The sequence below is a fragment of the Manis pentadactyla genome, chromosome 13 (genome assembly GCF_030020395.1).
Source record: "Manis pentadactyla isolate mManPen7 chromosome 13, mManPen7.hap1, whole genome shotgun sequence".
Classification (NCBI taxonomy): Eukaryota; Metazoa; Chordata; class Mammalia; order Pholidota; family Manidae; genus Manis; species Manis pentadactyla.
In genome coordinates, this window is record NC_080031.1 from 58,967,081 (window position 1) to 58,981,696 (window position 14,616).

General features: G+C 55.5%; 2 protein-coding genes across 10 annotated transcripts in view; one reads left to right on the top strand and one right to left on the bottom strand.

The window, feature by feature from the left end:
• Positions 1 to 3,553, top strand: part of MRNIP (MRN complex interacting protein) — a 28,516-nt gene extending 24,963 nt beyond the window's left edge. For 5 of the 8 annotated variants that reach the window (XM_057490348.1, XM_036892704.2, XM_057490350.1 and 2 more), the window contains 3 exons: positions 664 to 821; positions 1,534 to 1,621; positions 3,019 to 3,553. In XM_057490348.1, the coding sequence (XP_057346331.1) occupies positions 664 to 821; positions 1,534 to 1,621; positions 3,019 to 3,390 (618 nt within the window). In that variant the 3' untranslated portion in view covers positions 3,391 to 3,553. Of the gene's footprint in view, positions 1 to 663; positions 1,001 to 1,533; positions 1,622 to 3,018 lie in introns of all 8 variants that reach the window. The other 3 variants (XM_057490349.1, XM_057490351.1, XM_057490352.1) reach the window with 1 other exon arrangement.
• SQSTM1 (sequestosome 1) lies at positions 3,549 to 11,448 on the bottom strand. Of its 2 annotated transcripts, none has more exons than XM_036892703.2 (8): positions 11,188 to 11,448; positions 9,381 to 9,476; positions 8,619 to 8,848; positions 8,384 to 8,525; positions 7,598 to 7,678; positions 5,668 to 5,879; positions 5,209 to 5,341; positions 3,549 to 4,377 (listed from the first exon to the last, which is right to left on the bottom strand). In XM_036892703.2, the coding sequence occupies exons 1-8, from the start codon at positions 11,402 to 11,404 to the stop codon at positions 4,220 to 4,222; spliced, it is 1,269 nt and encodes a 422-aa protein (XP_036748598.2). In that variant the 5' UTR covers positions 11,405 to 11,448; the 3' UTR covers positions 3,549 to 4,219. The 2 variants fall into 2 exon arrangements, with proteins under 2 accessions (XP_036748598.2, XP_036748597.2); XM_036892702.2 differs by having other exon boundaries at positions 5,209 to 5,404; positions 11,188 to 11,446.
• Between the last annotated feature and the right edge of the window lie 3,168 nt (positions 11,449 to 14,616).

The window sequence follows — 14,616 nt, forward strand, 5'->3', positions numbered from 1 at the left end:
GGGGTGTTGTGTCTGAGAGCTTGAAGGACTGCACAGGGGATACCATTGGTACATCCCAGATGCCCCAGGTGCATGGAATGTTGACTTGCCAGGGAAGGATGGGCAGTGGAAACACCAGTCAGAGGTGCCCCCCAGCCTGAGGGCAGAACCCCACTGGCAACGTCCTCTGGTTTCTCTTGCATATTTGGCTCTACATGTCCAATCTCATCCACTTACAGATTTAATTTTACATCATCTTTATTATAAGAAATACTGTTTGTTACATATTAGAGTTTTTCCTTATGTCTGCTCTGTTGCTGTATAGTTTTCTGTGTTTTTTTTTTAAGTAGGTACAGAATATAGTGAGCGAACCACTACCTGTTCCCTTAGACATGGGCATTTAGGTTGTTTCCCAACTTTTGCTACTCTAGATACTTGCTTTTTTCTGCGTGCCTTTGACTTCAGAACTCTGAGCAGGGGCTGTGGATGTTGGCAAAGTCCCTGATGACTGTGCCCTGTGGCTTCTTGAGGTCTCTGCTGCTGTGCAGCGTCCCCAGTGTCAAGCCATGTTCCTTCCCTGGTGACAGGGTCCTGAGGCCATGAGGCCTCAGAGTTGGGCTGGGGATTTTCAGTAAAAGTGCCTCCTTTCCAGCTCCAAGAATACACAGACTTCCAATCCTGTAGGAGGAAGCCCAGCCCTCAGAGAACTGCTGGCTGAAGTATCTGGAAAGGGACTCCACAGAACCCGGTCCAGAAGGAGGCAGAGGGTGTTTGAAGAGACCACCCTCATCCAGGACAGCGAAGCCGGACTCTCCCTTCTTTACAGGCCTGCCTAGAAAAAGGTGCCAAGCTAGTCACTAACCCAGCCTGGGCCCCGTACCCATGGTGGTTCACAGATGGGGGAGTGGTGAGCGGCCTGCCCCTGGCGGCTCGGGAGGAGCCTGAGTGGCGAGAGAGAGCCAGGGACGCAGTCCCGTCAGGCCCTCCTCACCTTGCCAGCACCAGGTGCTGCCATGCAGAGGTAGGTGCTGGGCAGGGCGCTGGCGTGGGCATGCTCAGCGCATGCTTAATTATGAATATCTTGACGGCACTGACCTCAGGAAAGAATTTATTTCAAGGGCAGAGTTGACAAGAGGAAGTGTGGCCAGGGGAGCTGACAGGCTTGGAAGCCTTTAGCCTAGAGCAGGAAAGACCTGACTTTCATAGGCTGCTCCTACTCCAGACTTATTCTGCATTTCAGTGAGTTTTCTGAGACACGGCATCATCTAGAGCCAGGGTGGCTGTTATGGGACAGGTGCTCTTGGGAGGCAGATTCCAGTTCAAATAAGAACTTTCTAGTTACTACAAGCAGCGGAGTAGAGGAATGGACTGCCTTGGGTATCATTGGGCAGCCTGTTACTAGCAGTGGGGTGAAGCTGAGCAACCACCCGGGAAGCTGTATGGGATGACAAGGTCCCAGTGTGTGCTGGGGGTCAGACTAGGTGGCCACCCGGTCAGGATCGCAGCCCATGTAGTGATAGGACTGCATTCTTGACAGCGCTGTCCTTTTGCCAGGAAGTGGAGCCAAAGTAGGGGCCAGCCTCCACGCAGCCCTGACGCCCAGGACTCCAGCGACTGTGAAGTCACCTTAGAGCCCCAGGAGGTCAGTGATTAAGGACAGTGTTGCTCTTCTGCTCCCAGGGACCATTGAGAGCAGACACTAGTTTTTAAATCCGGGTGTTTTGCCTTCTCTGTCTCGTCAGCTGTTCTCAGGCCTGCACCTTCCCCCACCATGCTTATCCTCAGTGATGTTCACTCCTACTCAGGGCAGCTTCATGCCCTGGGTTGACCAGTAGGGCTTTTGAGGCAGGACAGTTCTGAGTTCTGCATGGAGAAGAGGGTGTCTGTCCCACCCAGGATTTGTCCCCACCCTTCCCGTCCTGTCACTGTCACTCACCCAGGCGCATAAGCAGTCCTTTCGCTCTGCGGTCCTCTTCACCCGGGATCTGCTCTGGGGCTTGATGCCCCATGCACAGCAGGCCCCATTGCTCTGCCAAGGCCGCAGAACCTAGGTTTTGCTTTACGTGGTCATGGAGATGTGGATGCTGAAGCAGAGGACCTCTGCTGGGCGTCAAGACACTGCCGCCCCCCAGCATAATCAAGAGCGGCCTGGCCACCTTCACAGGGAGTACGGAGGTCAGACTGATGGTGCCCACTTACTATAACCCCAGCTAAGGACATGGGCCTGAACCTCTTAATTAGAGTAATGGTAGCAGTAGTTACTGAGCAAGGCCCTGGCACATTTTAACTGCATTACCCTGTTTAACACTCACCACAATCCTGTGTGGTTTTGAAGGTGAGGGACTAAGGCTGGAGAAGGTTCCAGATCACAGCCAGTCAGTAGCAGAGCTGATGGTCATCTAATCACTAGCAGCTGACCACCAGCCCCTACATACTGCCCAGGGCTTGGGATGCAGGGTCCCGCCAGTCATCGCATTCAGAGCCCTTAATAGGTGGTAAACCAGATTGCTGGCACATCTTTGGTTCCTGAGTAAAAGGGAGAAGCCAGGCCCCAGCACTGTCACCTCCCATGGGCCCTCTGGGTAACCACTTCCACAGCCCCAGACCCTAGCACAGCCCTAGGGAGACCTTCCCACCTGCCTGGCAGCAAGCAGGCAGGACCCTTTCTAGATGGTCTCTAGTGCCCTTCCTGCCCATATTTCTCAGGCTCCCCCTGACCTGATTCTGAGGACCCTGTGAGATGACTGCCTGATTACATGAGAACACCTTCCGTTTTTGGAAAGCCCAGTAGTGGCCTTTGGCCAAGGAGATGGGGTGTGGTAGAGGGCATTTATTCGCCCTGCTTTGCTAACCCACAAAATCAAAGCATGTCCCTGGCTTGCCAGTCTGACTAGCAAGCAGGCAGGCAGAGCAGAGCAGAGCAGAAAGCGCCAGAACCACACAGAGATGAGGGAGCAATAGCACAAGCATGGGGACCTTTCTCTCTGGCCCCTGGCACTGTTTCTGAAGGACGTGGCCATCTGCTTGTGTCCATTACAGGAGCATGCTGGCCTGGCAGGGGTCAGAGGAGGACACAGGCACAAGGACTGGGACACCAGGGAGCTGACTGCTCTACCAGGACAGCCATGTCCTACCCAGCATGCCAGGTCCACGTATTCTAAGTGGGAGCCATTTCTTCTGACACCTGCAAACAGCCCACGTGTGGAGAAGGGGCTCCCTCGGACCCAAACCCCAAGGGAAGGGCACCTCAGCAGGCCCCTCCATGTGTCTCAGCTCCCTGGGGCCACACACACTTCCACATCATGGGGCATAGATCCTCCCGCTAAAGGGGTCAGTGGGACACAGGAGCTTCTGCCAATGCAACTGCATGACCTCTTCACAACTGGTGAGGACTTCGATGTCAACCTGTGAATGGAACTAGTGTGTCACCAATGCAGATTTGTTATGTGAACCCTTCACCACTGGGCCTGAGCCCCTGAAAGAGGGGCTCCCGAAGTCGCCTGTCAGTAGGACTGAGGATGATTTACAGACTAGAGGAACCACCAGCAATAAACTTGACTGTCAGCATCTCTGATTGAGAAATCTTTGATTAAAGTGCTTATACCATTTAATTGGATTGTTTACAAGAAGTAACAGAATGGTTACAAAGGGATCTTCTTAGTTTAAGAGCAGCTGACACATGTGGAATTGAGAGCCCTACAGTGGTTGTGAAGTAGGCACTGCGCCCAGCAGCCCTTCCTCAGTCCTGGTGGTAGCACGCAGCCCCAGGCCACCTCCCTGCCAGGACTTGCTCCAGGGCAGCCACCTCTGCCCTGACAGAAGATGGCTGTACTCCACCTAAACTCAGAGTATATCAGGTTTCTAGCAGAAAATAAACATTAGTCATTTAAAGAAAAGGGAAAAGCAGACAGCCATTAGCCAAGAGAGATTATGTACTGCTGGTGTTAATCCCGGCGGCAAAGAGCAGGATGGGTGGTGTGGTCTTGATGCCCTCCTGGCAGGGAGTTCCCACTCTGCCCAGGGAAGCTGGTAAGCGATTCTCAGACATTATCACACACAAACATGGAGCTTGCCCTTCATGCCACTGTTCCTAAATGGCTTCACATGTCCCCGCCCCCAGATTCTGGAAAAAGAATGCAGAAGAAACTGGCCCTTCCAGAGGCCCTGCTGTTCTACACTAGCTCAACATGAAACATGACTATGAGACAGGGAAGGGGACACAGCAGGTGAGCAAAAGCTGTCACAACGGCAGGGGGTGCTTTGAATACTGGATGGTGTCCAGGGCAGCCCCGATGTCATAGTTCTTGGTCTGCAGGAGCCTGGTGAGCCAGCCGCCTTCGTCAGAGAACCCCATGGACAGCATCTGGGACAGGGACTCAATCAGTTGGGGGTCCGCCTCTGCCAAGAGAGTCACCAAAGCCATGAGGGTGAGTCCTGGCTGCAGCCTGCAGCCAGCAAGTACCCCATGTCTGCAGGGCTGGGCAAGCTTTGTCAATAGCCCGAGTCAATACTCCAAGCTGTTGTGCAGCCACCCAGCCCGTCACTACTCAATTCTGCTGTTACAGCAGATAAGCAGTCAACTCTATAAACCAACAAGCATGGCTATGCTCCAACAAGTCCTACGAACAGACACTGATGTCAGAGTCTCATATGTCTTCTCTCCAGCCAATTACAAAAATGAAAATTATTCTTGGTCCATAATCCATAGTTTGCCAGCCCTGCTCTACAGCAAAGAAGATACGGGTAGGCCAAGGGCCAAATTCGGCCCATAGATGGGCCTTTTCCCTTGTTGTTTTGAATATCACTGTCATGTGACAGTACTGACCAGAGCAGGGCATCAGCTGCCCTTTTATTCAGTGTGTTCTCTGGGCTGCCACAGTCCCCACCTGGCCCTACTGCCTTACACACCACCTACTTCACATACTGGCATCCTGCCTGGCTCCTACAGGGATGTGGCTGTGACCCCTGCTCAAAGGTCCTTGAGGAAGCAGTGGCAATGGACTCAGCCCACTTCCAGTGGTGCGTGGCAGTACCAAAGCCAGCGCCACCTGTACAGCACACCCACCTTCAGACTTCTGGGTCTGGAAGTCAAGGCTTAGAAATTACTAAAATTAGTTGAGCTTACTAGGGCTCAGTACAGGTGTAAGAGGACAAAACCAACTCCTAATTTTCTGTCGGGGGTGTTTGGAGGAGAAAGGTAGGAACATGGAACTGCTTGAAGCCACTTGCCTGGTGGCAGATGTGGGTACAATGCAGCCTCCTTCAGCCCTGTGGGCCCTTCCTGGGAAGCATCCAGAGAGCCTGGCCCTTCAGATTCAGGCATCTGTAGGGACTGGAGCTCCCCTGTAGATGGGTCCACTTCCTTTGAAGACAAATGAGTCCAGTCATCATCTCCTCCCGAGCAGTTATCAGACTCCATCTGCTCCTGGAACAAAACCGCCCATGAGCACTTGGGGACCAATGTGACAGACCCACTGGAGCACCACTCTAGTACTGGGAGAGGCGGGTATGAGGACCAGCAAGGGGCCACACACAGTTTTTTTTTACCAAGTCCCAGTGGATGGTTCACAGCATGACAAATGCCAGACTGAGCTATGACAGCAAGGGTCCCACTGGCTGTAAAGGCCTGGGAGGAGTGTGGTAGAGGTCCTGGCAGTGGCCTCAGGGGTTCGGGTGGGAGGGGCTTACCTCAGGCTGCCCCAACTCCAGGGCAATCTTGTCCACTTGCTCAGCCAGACGCTGTGTGGTGTCCTCCATGTCACCCTCTGGTTTGCTGGGGTCAGAGGAGCAGCTGCTGGGCTGAGAGCTGCACTTATCCTCAGTGCCCGAGCTGCCTGGAGAGACAGGTGTCAGGCGGCTTCTTTTCCCTCCATGCTCCACATCAATATCGACTTCAATGCCTGCAGGCCAAGGAGGACAGAAAACCACTGGTTCTCAGAAGGCACAGCTATAGGGCAGCTTCGGCTACCTGTGTTGGGACTGCAGGCTTACAAAGCCCTTTTGTTCAGTCCCAAGTGGGAGAGGGGTCAGGACAGTGGCACCTGGCATGTGGACACAAACGCTGCCATCCACTAGAGATCTCAGGGTCACACCACCAGTGTGGACCAGGCCGGGACACCAACCTGGCAGCCAGAAAGCAAATGATGGTCATCTTTGATCTTCACGATCCCTAGGGCTGACTACTCCCAATATCCTAGCCCCAAATCTTCTTGGCTTGTAGAAAAACTCTACCAACATGTCTACCTTATTAGACCTTTCTCTTCCTCCAATTTAGTACAATATTAATCTCAGCTAACATCCCAGGTCAGCTTCAGAGTCAGAAAGCCAAAAAGCCCATAAAGAGACCTTGTTTTTCCCTAACTGGGACAGCAGCTGACAGCAGGAAGGGCCAGGTCCTAAGAACAGAGTAAAAGCCAAATACCACCTGTGGTCAGAACACCCCCACCACTGGGCTGAGGACCACATGAAGCATCACATTTGCATGTAGAGGGTGCCCAGTGATGTGAAAACATTCATGTTAAGCATTAGAATTCTGCTGAGGCAGGCTGCAGCCCATACAAGCTTTGTGTGAGGCCCACAGGCTGCAGCACAGGCCAGCATGTCCACCCCCAGTGTCTACTCTGGGGCACATGCTCACTGAGGGAGAGGGAGGGCAGAACCACCAGCACTCATGTAATTAAATTTATCAAAGGACTACATGCAGAAGGACTTGAATAGACATTTCTACAAAGGAGACATACAGATGGCCAACAGGCATGTGAAAAAAATGCTCCACATCACTAATCATCAGGGAAATGCAGATGAAAACCACAATGATGTATCACTTCACACCTGTTAGAATGGCCACCAACCAAAAGACAACAATGTCAGCGAGGATGTGGACTCTGGTCCTACACTGCTGGTGGGCATGTAAATTGGTGCAGCCACTGTGGGAAGCAGTATGGAGGTTCCTCAAAAAACTAAGAACAGAAATACCATATGATCCAGTAACTCCACTTCTAGGAACTTACCCAAAGAAAACAAAATCCCTGATCTGAAAAGATACACACACTCCTATTATTGCCACATTATTTACAATAGCCTAGATATGGAGGCAACCAGAGTGCCCACTGAGAGGGGAATGGATAAAGATGTGGTACAAATACGCAATGGATTATTCTGCCATAAAAAAGAGTGAAAGCTTGCCATTTGTGACGTGAATAGACCTAGAGAGTATTATGCTAAGTGAAATAAGTCAAAGAAAGACAAATACCATAAGATTCCACTTATGTGTAGAATCTAAAAAACAAAAGTTGCTGCCACGTGGGAAAGGGAACTGGGGAGATGGGTGAAATAAGTGAAGGGAAAAAAAAAAAGATTACTGAAAATGTCCAATATCTTGATTAGAGTGATGGTTATGTGAGTATGAACACATGACTCTTAATGGAAGCTCGAGTTTGTGAGGGACTTCAACCCTGAAGGGAAGGACCTGTGGGGCACTGGTAAAGGCTGATGTGGGGCAACAAATCCTTGCCTGTCTCAACGGCATGGCAGCTACCATTCCTCTGCAGCATCCCAAGTGAAAGCTGCAAAGCAGCTGTCACACTGTCACCTAATGCACAGACACACAGCCACTTACCCAGAGGGCTGAGGGCGGCTGCCACACTCTCCCCCACATTCTTGAGGAAATTCACACTGGCATCCTCCGATGGACCAGAAGCTTTGGTTTTAAGAAATAAAACCAAGATTTGTTTAATTCACAGTACATTTCTCAATGCTTTGATGTCCCAGGGACCCCCATTCTGCCCTGGGGGCTGTCCTGGCAGCCTACACTTAAGCCCTTTCCTCGCTCCCTCCCACTCCCTTCTGTGACCCTAGTGCTCCAAGCCCAAGGAGGACTGAGCACACACAGTGTACGCTACTGACAACATCCTCAATAAGCCACTTACTCAAAATCAAATATCCCTCCTTCATTCCAAAAGATGAGGTGAATCAAAGGATGCACTAAGATTAATAAAATCAGAATGAAACCAGAATTCAGAAGCCTAGAATGCAAGCCCTATGTAAGTTCTTAAGTTCTCAAGTTCTGTTTAGAGGACTTGAGCAAATTTGGCTCTTGACTCTCATCACAGCTAACACAAAAGAGAAGGGCGTAGTCAGACACCGGCACTGAGGGCCAGCCTGCTGCCTCAAAGCTAGCCTAGAAGGGCAGCGTGGTAAGGCAGCAGCCGCCAAGTGGATTACCAGGCTTGGGCACTTGGGTGCCTCAGTTCTCCCAGTTGTGAAATGGAGATAATGCCCTACCCTCTGCAGACTCGCGGGAGGATCAAATGCATGAATGGCTGTGAAGCACCTGGCCAGCCACAGGCACAGAGGAACTGAGGACTTGGGAGGGTCCTTCCAGCTCACCCTCCAGAAGCCTCACCTGCTTCTGCCGTGGGGCTGGAGCGGGCATCTCCGGAGCGAGGGGGCCGTGGGCTCCAGTTCCCTGGCGGGCCCATTTCCCAGCCAGGCCACCCAAAGTGCCCGTGTTTCAGCTTCCGGAGCCAGCGGCTGTGAGAGAAACCCTGGAAGGAGCCAGCAGAGGGGCAGGGCAGTGTCGGGTCAGGGGGTATCTTGCCTTCCCACGCCCACCCAACCCACAAAGAGGTGTGGCTCACCTCCGAGAAGTGCCCAAAGGCGGAGGGGAAGGCAAGCTTGCTGTGCTCCCGGTGCAGGCCCCTGCCCTCACAGGTGGCACACAGATCGTAATCTGGGCAGACACTGCACTTGTAGCGGGTCCCCACCACCGGTCCATTGCATCCGTCGCAGATCACGTTGGGGTGCACCATGTTTCGGGGCACCTCCTGAGCACACGGGGGGCGGTGGTCCCGCCGGCACTCCTTCTTCTCTGCAGGGAGGGCACAGAGCTGTGAGGTGGGGCCCCTGTGTCTCCCACTTGTCGCCACTGTGGGGCTGTCAGACAGCAGGCCCCTGGCTCCACTCTCCAGGTAGGAGTCCACATGGAATTTACTTGCTCCAGGGACAGCAAGAGAGCGACCTGAGCACCTACCTGGTGAGTCCCCAGTCCTTGCGCCTGTGACCGGGTGTATGGGGCGTAGGCAGGAGAGAAGCAGCAGGGAGCTCCATCTGCACAGCTTTAGCCCAGTCCCTCACTAAAATAAACCCCGCAGCACCCCCAAAGCTGTCCCCAGCCCAGGGCACTTGGTCTGGGCACAATGTGGAGTGAACCCAGAGACCCCCGACCCCACTCCCTGGCACAGACAGGGACTCCTCTCAGGCCAAGCCCAGTGAGGGTGATTATGTCCCTGTCTTAATGGCTGCAGGCTCCTCACCCCTTCTCCGGGGAGTCTCTACAACTTCAAGCTGGTTTACTCAGCAGGGAGCACCTGGCTTCAGGCAGAACCCGAGCAGCCCCTTACCTTTAATGTAAATACGGAAGATGTCATCCTTCACATATGACATTGCCATCGTCAGCTCCTCGTCACTGGAAAAGGCAACCAAGTCCCCATCCTCATCTAGATAGTTCAAAGAACAGTGTGTGAGCACCAGGGCCTCTTAGCTGAACACAAGCTGCTGAAAAGGGCTGAGGCTGGTGCTAAAGGCGCACCATGCACCCACAGGGCTGTAAGTGGAGGCCCACCTGGCTGAGCCGGGGGCAGAAGGGCTGGGCCAGGTCACCCACTCACTCTGCCACTGCCTGCGAGGTAAGTACTTGGGGCCCTGGGCGCACGCAGGAGGCAGGGCGCATGTGCAGGGGCATCTGGCCACCTGCCGCTCTGCCTCTGAGCTAACTGCCCCTTCAGAAGGGTGCTGCCTTGGTCCACACCTGACCCACTGTCATCTGTGGAAGATGCTGCCTGTGACCTGCACCAGGGACCTCCGCCTTTCCAAGGCCTTTGGCCTCTTATGGTTGAGGAGAGTAAAGTCAGAGTCACTGAGTGTATCTGCCTGCTGCTTCGTCCAATGAAGTGAAAATTACACATTTGTACATAGTTTCCAATTTTTAGGTGTTGGTTCAAATGCTGTTAAAGCACCACCATGCAGGCCGACGACACCACACACCTGCAAGCTGGGCCAGATCTAGGGGGCCACCAGGCAACATCTACTGCAACAATGGCAGTGTGGAAGGTGGAAACCACCCAAATGCCCAACAACTAACCAGTGGATAAGCGAATGTGGCACGTCCATAAACTGGGATGCTATTCCACAAGAAAAATGGCAGACTGACAGGTCACAATATAGGTATACCTGGAAAACACCATGCTAAGTACAAGCCAGATACCAAAAACTACACATTGTATGGCTTGGCTTATATATTTATGTGAAATATCCGTAACAGGGAAATCAAGAGAAAAGGAGCAGATAAGTGATTGCTTAGGGCTAGGGGCTACAAGAGGATGGCTGAAGGGCAGAGTTCCTTTATAAGGCAATGAAAAGGTTCTAAAATTGTGATGATGGTTCCACAAATTTGGATATCCTAAAAGTTGTACACGTTTTTTTTAAGTGAGCGAACTGTATATAATACGTGAATCACAGCTCAGTTAAGTTCCTACAAAGAGCCGCCACCACCAGCAGGGGAGGGGCCAGGCAGGCCAGCTGCACTCCTGAGGGCGGCCCCAGCACTGCAGCTCCCAGGGGCGGGCCCCGGCTGCCCGGCCCTCTCCGCCACCACCACCTCCCAGACCCACCCCCAGCAGCCGGCAGACACGACAGCGAATCAAGGACCGAGCTGCTTCCAGGGCTTCCGTCCTTACGGCGACGCTTAATGTTTTGATCTTGCCCCTCTGTCCACTGCCAACGGGACGTCTGGGCTCAGCCCGGCCCCGGGCGTTCTGGAGCCAGTCCCCGTCCGGCCTCCCACACAGCCCTGAGCCCCCGACCCGGACAGGGCTTACCCGCGTCTCTCCCTCCCCCGCATCGGCCCGGCCCAGGTTCTTCCGGGACGGTCTGAGCCCCCACCTGGCGCCGGCGGCGAGACGGCAGCGTAACCCGAGTGCCCGCCTGACCACCCGCGCGCCCTTGCCCAGACCTGCAGCGTCACGGCGGGGGGAAGGGTAGCACCCGCGGCCGAAGCGGGAGCCCACGCCGGCCGCCGCCCAACTGGTGAGCGGCCACCGCCTACCCGCGGGCGCCACCGGGTTCGACAAGGAAGTGGTAGCCGCCGCCCCGCCGGGCAGGCCTGCGTCATGACCCGCGCCGCGCCCCGAGGGCGCCCGGCCCCCTCACCGCGGTAGTGCGTCTGGAAGCCGCCGGGCCGCAGCGCGGGGAACAGGGCGGCCACCCGGCTCAGCAGACGCTCGCAAAGCCCAGGCCCAGCTGCGGCCTCGGCCTCGGCTTCGGCCTCCGACTCGGGCTCGGGTCTGAAGCAGAAGCTGAAGCGGCGGATCTCGCGGGCCGCGTCCTCCTTGCCCAGAAGGTAGGCCTTCACGGTGAGCATCGCCATAACCACCAGCTGTAGAGCAGGAGCGAACTGGCCATCGTCGGCCGCGGGCGCGCGCCTTTTGTAGGGCGCGCGGGAAGCCCCGCCCCGCCCCCTTGAGGGATGGGGCCTGCCGGCCCCGCCCCGCCCCTGCCGCGCGCGAGCCGCCCTGCAGGGGCCCCGCGCCAGCTGACCCTTCCCCGCCGCGCCCCCGCCATTGCCTCGCTGTCGCCGGGCCGCCGCATTTCCGACCCCTCTCCTCACTGCCTCTAGTGCACCGCGGACCCCGAGAGGCCGGCGCCAGCACCCCAACATCTAGGTGTAGGCTTGGCCTCTACACCTGAGGAAAGGGACCGGCAAGGGTCCCGCCCCAGAGCCCTCCCAGGCCCAGGCCTGGTCGTGACTCAGCAGAGCAGAACCCAGGCCGCCTCGGGATGCCCGGCACAGGAGGGAGGGTGGCAACGGAGACCCCCAAACCAAAAGGCTCCCAGGCACTCAGCGGCCATTGCCGGCCAGAACAAACTGGCTCCCGAGGTGCTGTCCGGACCCCACAACCCTTGGCAGCACCCCCATCCATTGGAAGCAGTCAACCTCCCAGGTGCCAGCATCCTCCTTACTGACAGACCCTTACCCCAACTCAGGCCTGAACACCAAAAGAGGTCCCAGTTTAATAGGGCTTAAGGTTGAGAGGTGCTGGAAGAGGACAGATTCCCCCAACCCGCACTGGGTCAGAGGGCCAGTTAAGGCTTTCCGGAGCCTCCGTGGTCACCAAGTGTTCACTGAAGCTCAGGAGAAACCCCGTGGGGCCTGTTCAGCAGGTGGTGCCTCAGGCCCATCGGTCTCATGGGCAGCCCAGGGGTCAGAACAACAGCCCTCCACCTAGGACCAAGAAACACTACTCTGTGACACAACTGACCTGTAAGCAAAGACTGGTGTAAAGGGGTTGGGGTGAGGAATCTTGGAAGGAGATCGGTGGGAAGGATCTGTCACCCTGTGAAGTCTCCCAGGTGGAGTCCTGTGAGTAGGTCAGACCTGTAGAGACAAAGTCATGTCCTTCCATGGAGGGGCTTATGGGAGCAGGTAAAACCTCAAGGGGTGGGAAACCGAGTGACCAGAGAAGGTTGGGTGGATTTGGCTAAACGGGTGTGAAGGTGATTTGCCCATGGGAGCACAACTGGGAGCCATCCACACCTGCGGCTGGTCCTTCGACTGCAAGGCTTCGCACCCCTGACAAAGCAGCCCTGGAGAGAGAATGGTCCCATCCAGACCCTTCCCTGCATCCCCACTCTGAGCCTGGGAAAGTGACCTTCTGTCTACTTCTTTGCAGTCAGGGTCAGTGCTGGGCAGAAGCTGTGGTGGCCCATGGATGTGACTCAGCAACCTGGGAGCCTTACAGTCCAGGGCAGGTTAGGCCAAGAGCCAGGCTTCCCAGCCCCCGCAGGAGCTTCATCGACCCTGTTTGCATGGGTCAGGGTGCATAAGGAAAGCCCTGTGGCTTTGGGGAACCCTATGGCTCTTCAGTAACGGCTCAAGGCACACACAGCCTCTGTCCAAACAAGCAGACAACAGGCCCCAGCAGGAATGTCTTTTCTTTCTAGCGACTTGGCCCTGTTTAGGACAGTGTTGGGTTTGCGAAGAGGGATGGCAAGCGCAGGGAGAAAGGGGTGGCAGGAAATGGGGCCTTAGGAAGCAAGCCTGCAGACCCCTCCACACCCCACACCCCGGCTCCCTGGAGCCCCAGCTGCAGCCTTCCCAGCATGCTCCGCGGCTGAGCCCAGCCTTGCCCTGCCCTCCTCCCAGGCCGTGAAACGTAAACAAGGCGGCGGCCCGGGGGAACCCCCTGGGAGGGCCCTCTCTGGCTGTGAGGTCAGGTGGTCTGGATGGTAGTGAGTCAGCGTCCTGTGACCACTGTCATAACAGGGGAATCCCCGGCCCTGCTGCCACCCATTTCAGTGATATCTTTCTAGGCAGCCAGGCAGCAGATACAGGAGCAGCTGCGTGGATCTCTGCAGGACCCAGGAGCCAGAGAGTCCACAGAGGCCAGATGGCAGAAGGGAGGCCAGAGCCAACCAGCCTGTCCCTTTATCCAAGACCCCCTTTCTCTCTCCTGCCTTTCTTCTCCCTCCCTGCAGGGACCTCCGCTACTCATCCCTGTGTGCACAGGCACCTGAGGCAGGAGAACCACTCTCCACCTGCCCTGCCATCTTTGGGCAAATGACCAGCCTCTCAGTTTCCTCCTCTGAAACTGGGCTACAACAGGACGACTTGGGTCGCCCCTCCCAGGCGATAACCCCTGTCGTTTGGCTGCGTTTGGGAGTGTTGGCTGGGGGGTGTCAGGAGACTACAGCTGGGGGGTTGTGAAAGAGTGGCGAGCACAGAAGAGAACTGAGTCTAGAGTTTCTGGGGGCCGGGTGGGGGCAACCAGGAGGGTGTCTGGTGTGTTGTAACCACCTCGTCAGCTCCTCACTCTTCTTCCCTTGCAAAATAATCCTATCCCTTGACAATAGTTTTCTGAAGGGTGTGGAGTCAAGTCTAGAGGTGGGGGTGGGGGCAGCTGCAGACAAGGCCCCCACAGGACGCAGGCTGAGCCGCTGTGAGCCACCTGAGACTGAGGGTCACTGGGGATCAAGTCCCTCCCTAACCCACACCAGGGCCAAGGACTGAGTTTGTTTCCCCATGGAGAAACAGGGTCATTGGTCGGGTGGCCTCCAGACCACACTGCCCTGGGACCTGTCTGCCACTTCCTTCCACTCCCTCACCCAGGAGAGACATCCCATGCTTGGTTCCCAACTATGTCAACTCATTCTGCCTGGTGAATTTCTCCTGGCTCCTCCCCTTTTCTGGAACCCTTTCCCTGCCACCTGGAATGGCAATCTCTCTACAAGTCACCTCCGCGGTGGGGCCGTCCCTGACCACCCCCCTCAGGAAAATCTCCAAGCACCGGACATCACCTCGTTTTGGGTCTTCATGCAAAAGCCCATGGCCCAGCCAATAGGTGTCAGGGGCCGTGGTGTTGGTGGGGGATGGGGCATGGGGACGACGAGTTGCAAAAGAAAAGGGGCTCAAGTCATGAGTTATCCGGAAGATAAAAAAAAGCCACCAAGAGACATGGTTGAGAGGTAACTGCAAGTTGTCGGGTGTGGAAGCACCGAGGCCCTCCTGCTGCACTAGATGCTGCTGGGCGCCTGGACCCTCCTGGGGGCATGGACAGGGTGCAGGACCTGGCGACAGCTTTC

What these genes read in the sequence shown, in the direction of transcription:
- SQSTM1 (XM_036892702.2), bottom strand. Translation starts at nt 11,404, where the DNA reads ATGGCGATGCTCACCGTGAAGGCCTACCTTCTGGGCAAGGAGGACGCG. An exon ending in CTTCCGTATTTACATTAAAG is followed by an intron (nt 8,849 to 9,380) that starts GTAAGGGGCTGC and finishes CCCTCCCTGCAG; the next exon opens with AGAAGAAGGAGTGCCGGCGG. An exon ending in AGCCGCCCTCAGCCCTCTGG is followed by an intron (nt 5,880 to 7,597) that starts GTAAGTGGCTGT and finishes CTTGGCCTGCAG; the next exon opens with GCATTGAAGTCGATATTGAT.